General features: G+C 40.7%; 1 protein-coding gene across 1 annotated transcript in view; it reads left to right on the forward strand.

Annotated features, from left to right (window-relative positions):
• LOC140237048 (uncharacterized) overlaps nt 1-4114 on the forward strand; it is a 30124-nt gene extending 26010 nt beyond the window's left edge. The window contains exon 6 of the mRNA XM_072316989.1: nt 83-4114. Within this exon, the coding sequence (XP_072173090.1) occupies nt 83-2802 (2720 nt within the window). The 3' untranslated portion in view covers nt 2803-4114. The remainder of the gene's footprint in view (nt 1-82) is intronic.
• Nucleotides 4115-6000: the final 1886 nt, after the last annotated feature.

A 6000-nucleotide genomic window follows, 5' to 3' on the forward strand; every position in this document is an offset into this window, starting at 1 on the left:
ATGTATTGTGTGATAGAAATGTAGTGTAATGCCATTATGTAGGTTTTGTTATCAGTTTCTTGATTTTTATTTATCTCTCCAGGGTTTGTTCCTGGTGATGAAGACAACAGGCAAAGGATATCTGCAGGAGTTGATGTTAAGATTGAGACCAAAGATAGCAGTCCAGGAGTCGCTGCACAATCAAGTATTGAATATCCCACCAAGCATCCTGGGACTTCCACAAGAGATGGAAGTGGTGCAATGGACGATGATACCAGTGATGACAATGGCTATGCTCTCTGGGATCAAGACCTTCAAAGTGAGGAGGAGGCAACCCCAAAAGAGAACATAACCCAAAAAGAGATTGTAACCTCAAATGAAAATGCAGAGGGAGTAGATAGACATGACAAAGGGCTAGAGTGCCAGAACTGCCACACCTGGTTTAGGCACACCTGGGACTATGATATTCATCGACTGCGGTGTTCTGCACGTGTGCCATCAGTCTATGCTTGCAACCAATGTGGTCAGACTTATGGGGCAAGAAAATATATCATCAAACACCTCCGAAATGTACACAATGTGCCTCCTGCAGAGGTAGTAGCAAGGATCCAGGATCTCAGGATTCCCAAGAGCAACATAGCTGGTATGAAAACCCAGATCCATGAAGTCAGGAAGTCAAGCCAAAGAGACCAGATGGAGTCTTACGCTTGTGATTGCTGTGATTTTAATCACAATGGCAAGGGACCTAACATCAGACATCTACCAGAGGAGCATAAGTTAAGTCTTGCACAGACACTGTCAATATACCAGGAACTTGAGGCTCGTGAGAGCAAGGTGGAGTCTGGCAAACGACAATCAAAGCTATTACTGAAGTCACATAAAAGAGGCAGACCTAGAAAGGCTAGAAGAAAAGGGAACATGGAGACCACTGAAGAGAGAAAGATTGCTAGGTCTATCAGTAAGTGCAGCAGAACCTCTCCCTCAAACACAAATCAACCAGAGGAGTGTAGTGATATAGACGTCGTGATGGACTTGGATTGGCAAGATACTACGCAAGACCATAAGTTGGATAATGGCGTGGAAGGTGATTGCAGGAAAGTACTGACAGAGAAAATAAACTTGCATATGCTCTCCATAAAGCTCCAAGACATCGGAAAAGCAAATGCAGATATTCCTGTTGAAACCAAATCACAAGTCGTGGAGACAGTTGGACACATTGTGGAGATTGCCTTCTTCACTGCAACAAATTTAGAGATGAATAAGAATATGGAGGCAAAGGAGGAAGTAGATGAAGACAGAAATCAGACACAAGCAGGGGAAGAAGCAGTTACTGAGGTATCCCCAACAGAAACCTCAGGAGGTGTAAGCAGCAGTTCTTCAGAAGGAACTGAAGACAATAAACTGACACAAGCAAGGGAAGAAGCAGTTACTGAAATATCCCCAACAGAAACCTCAGTAAGCAGCAGCTCTTCAAAGTCAAAGAAGAATCGTAGTAGAAAAGGACAGAACCAGTGTGAGATTTGTGATGAGCATTTTAAGTCTCGACATTACCACAAACGACACATTCACCATGAGCACTTTGGGATTTCATATACTTGCAGTACTTGTAACAAGGTGTTTGACACTCTTCTAGGGTTCGAATCTCATGTGAAATATATGCACAAGATGAAGGCTGATGGCACAATTTTCCAATGCGAAATATGCCACAAAACCTTTGGCCATGCATTTTCATTCTACATCCATAAAAACGTTCATGGAGACAAATATGCATGCAAAGTTTGTGGAAAACGACATGAAACCCGCAGAGCAATGGAAGCTCATTTGAATCGGGAGCACACAAAAGTCCATGGAGACAAATATGCATGCAAAGTTTGTGGAAAACGACATGAAACCCGCAGAGCAATGGAAGCTCATTTGAATCGGGAGCACACAAAGGAGAAGACGTTTTCCTGCATTCATTGCAACAGAAATTTCTTTTCCAAAGCATCATTGGGCCAGCATAGGCGTTTTCACTCTTGTCATCAGTATGAGTGTGATATTTGTCACCAAAAGTTTAAAAACCCATTTCGAGTAAGTGTTCACAAAGAAGCCGTTCATACTGGAAGATCTCATCTCTGTGAAATTTGTGGTGGGAGCTTCAAAGCAAGGTCAATCCTAAATCGGCATTGCAACACTGTTCACAGCACTGAGTGCAGATATCAGTGTGAAGTTTGTGGCAGAGGCTTCAAGCAAAGCTCATGTCTTTATGCCCACCTAAGAACTCACACAGACATTAAACCATATCCATGTGAGATCTGTGGGAAAAATTTCCGCACACGAGGAAATCTACAGGTGCATACAAACTGGCACAACAATATCCGGAAGTTTGTGTGTGAGGCATGTGGCAAGGCATTCCTGACGAAAGCAAATCTTGACAAGCATTACTTCACTCACACGGGCAGGAAACCACACCCCTGTACTGAGTGTGAGCAGGAATTTGTTGATCTTCCTGGTCTGAGACACCATCTCCTAAAGAAACATGGTATTCACCTTGAACGCAAGGTACCCAGGAAATCGTCAGTTGTTAAGATGACTAAACCTCCTGAAACACAGGATTCCCCTCCGCAGACCAAGAGCCCCAGGGTTAAAAGTTCATCAAGTGCACCTGAGATGCCATCAACCATAAGAACAGTTGTTGAACCTGTCAATAGCTCTGTTGTCTCTGGTCAAGCAACCCAATTTGATGTCGTCTCCAGTGCTGTGACAGCCAGTGGAATCAGTGACATGGGTCTACACTCAAGACAGCTGAGCAGGTGTCTGAGAATCTCCAGCCCTCAGCGATGACTGCACAATCACTGCCATAGCATTCTAGCGACATAGACAACAATATGATTGCTACCGAGGCACTGATGCAAATTATTATGTCATAACACACGGCCTAATACATGTAGCTGTTTCTGCCACTTTTTATGAGATGTGCCCAGTGACTGTCCACACCAAGATTTTTATGTCTCTGCCACGAAGTGTATCTGGAGGCAGTATTTTTTTTTTTTTTGGTTGTCCATCTGTCCTGTCCATCAGTAATCAATTTGTGGACAGCGTAACTTAAAATTTATTTGAGTAATCCTTGACATATGTATGAGCACACAGAGCTGTGCTTATCAACTGTTGAGTGCACATGCTCAGGGTCAAAGATCAAGGTCAAATTATCAAACTTCTATTATTTTTCCCACATCTATGCGGTGCTTGAAGGTATTTTCCCAAAACTTAGTTTGCATTTGTATCACTAGATTCTCTAGGGAAAGTTTTTGGCCGTGAAATCAAAGGTCGAAGGTAAAGTGAAAATGCTAAAACTTTTTGTCTCCATAGCTCAGAAATGTCACAGGGAATCTTTACGAAAATTACAACTACAGTGCACTCCCGTCATAACGAACACGGTTATAACGAAATTCCGGTTACAATGAAGTAAAAATTCAGGCCGCAACATTATCCACTCTATTTATTTTTATTGTTGATTTGCTCCCTTATAACGAGATTTCGATATAACGAAAGAAAACTGCTGGTCCCGAGGAATTTGTTGTAACGGGAGTCCACTGTAATACATGTATGTCCTGCCTCTCATTGGTCCTCTTAGGACTATTGGGGCTAAGGGTCAAAGGCCAATTTTATATACATGCCATAACTAGCAGAGAAAGTTGCATTAAAAGCATCTGAAATGAAAAGAAAATGATTGAAGAAAATTTGGATATTTTTATCATAACTTTGAATACAGGGAGAAGTAGGACAGTGATAATGTCCCAGTTTACCCCAACACCCAGAAAAAAAAAAATCAAAATGGTGGCTATTGGTTCAAAACTTTTTGAGATACAGTACATGTATATGAGAGGAGTCCCACTTCTCCCAGGTCCCAGTTCACCCTACTTGAATCCCCTACAGGTACTACCAGATAAAGATACATGTAATTCTCAGGGAAAGTTTGTTGGCTGAGGTCAACGATAGAATGAAAAAGTCAAAATTTCACTCTATTGCTCTCTTTGCAATCATTTTTACTGCTATAATCAGTTCTGCCAGTATATAATGTGTCAGAAGAGACTTTTGAAAGCGAGAAGAGCACATTGGAGTTGTACTGTATGTAATATCCAAAAGATACATTAAATACTACATCTAAATTTCATGTACAGCCGTATTAATTTGGTTCTCTAGCTGCGATGTTGATGTTATTGAGTGTGAGTGAGTGTGTGTGTGTATGAGTGTGTATGAGTAAACATTTCAGGGCATGAAAGAAACAAAAGTTCGTCCCTCAAATACTAATAATTACAATTAAAATATTTCAATTTCCATTAAATCAGTGCTATAGATGTTGCAAACCACTACAGTTCATGAATCCAGACTAAATTATGAAGTCAAAATCATTTTCTACATGTATATCACCTGCTCCCTGCATATATGTAGAAAGTTTCATAAATGTAAGTACAGTGTATACGTCATGTACATGTATATAAAAACTGTAATGCATATATATACACAATGCTTGTACAGGTTATTATACATTTATTTATATTTATCTATTTATACACCAAGAATGAGACTGTATGATGTTGGACGCATATCCTAATATGCAAACCAGAAGGTGAAAGAAATATCCAATGTAATGGGGGTATGTCATTTTTATTTCAGTGCTTGCTAAGCTCCATCATTGAATGCTGAAAAGGGAATACAGCTGTTATAATAATGAATGGAGAGAAAATACATGTACTGTATTAAGACCCAGAAAATGAAAGGGATCAAGGGAGATATACAGTGCAGGCTGATTCACAGAATGGGCGCACGAGGCGTGCACCCTCTGTTTATTTGTTGTTAAAATACAACTGTAAAAGAAGCTAGACTTGTAATTTGTCAACACTGACAAATTAGGTGATCCGATCTATTCGAAAATCAATTTTTTGAGTCCTGATCCCAATAGGCATGACCATACCGGTTTCATTTGTGTTAAAGAGACATTGGCCGTGTGATGTTTAGATTCACATTTAGGAAAGGGAGTCAGACTTGCCATCTTTGGTACCGAATTCCGTATACACTAACGAAGATATATACAGAATGAAGTATATTTGACCTTTGACCCCATCTTGCTCACCCAAAAGTGGTTATTTTGTGAAATGATCCTTGTAACGTGGTCTTTGCGTGTGCAAAATATGGGAAAGACAGGACATGTATTCACCAAGAATCGGGATGAACCATTTGTGACCCGTGACCCCAATTTACCAACCCAAGTTGGTGTCTGATCAAGTAGTTGTTATTTTATGAAATAATGTACTTGACATGGACAAAACGTGCAAAATATGGGGGTGGTAGGGGCTCTTTTTCTTGAGTTATTGCAAAGAAAGCTGCAGAAAGAAAGAAATATCTCTTTACATCGAAGCTAACCTTCGATTTCAACCAAGTTTTTCGGTGTGATCCCGGCATCAAGTAAAAAAGCATATATACGGCCGATAGCCCAAAATGTCAGCTACAACATACAAAATCTTTGAGAGAATCACGGAAGGATAAGTGGGCTAGTGCTCGATAAAGAGAGTCATGTCAATTTTCATATCTAGAAAAATTCCCTCCCATAGAGATAACACGTCATTAGGAAGACACAGGTAGAAGTACATATGACATTTGACCCCACTTTGCACAGCCAAGATGGCATCTGAGCAAAAAGTGGTTGTTTTGTGAAATGATTCTTATAACATCAGAGACTCCAACTCTCCCGTTTTCGACGGGAGATCTCCCGCCGAAAACCCATTTTTACAAAATCTCCCGTTCTCCCGTTTGAGATTTAATTTCTACCGCCCTGGCTCTGTGTCTCCCGTTGGAACGGATTTCTTACTTATTGCTATTGTATGTTGAAGAAATAAGCCTTAGAGAGCATCTATAACCCTAGGAATTTCGCGCTTCGCACACATCAACTTGGAGTCTCCCGTTTGCTAGGGGTTTCAGGCGGGAGAATCTCCAGATCAGAAGGTGCTTTGGGTTGGAGTCTCTGTAACATGGGAAAGATAG

This window comes from Diadema setosum, chromosome 13, assembly GCF_964275005.1.
Source record: "Diadema setosum chromosome 13, eeDiaSeto1, whole genome shotgun sequence".
Lineage (NCBI taxonomy): Eukaryota > Metazoa > Echinodermata > Echinoidea > Diadematoida > Diadematidae > Diadema > Diadema setosum.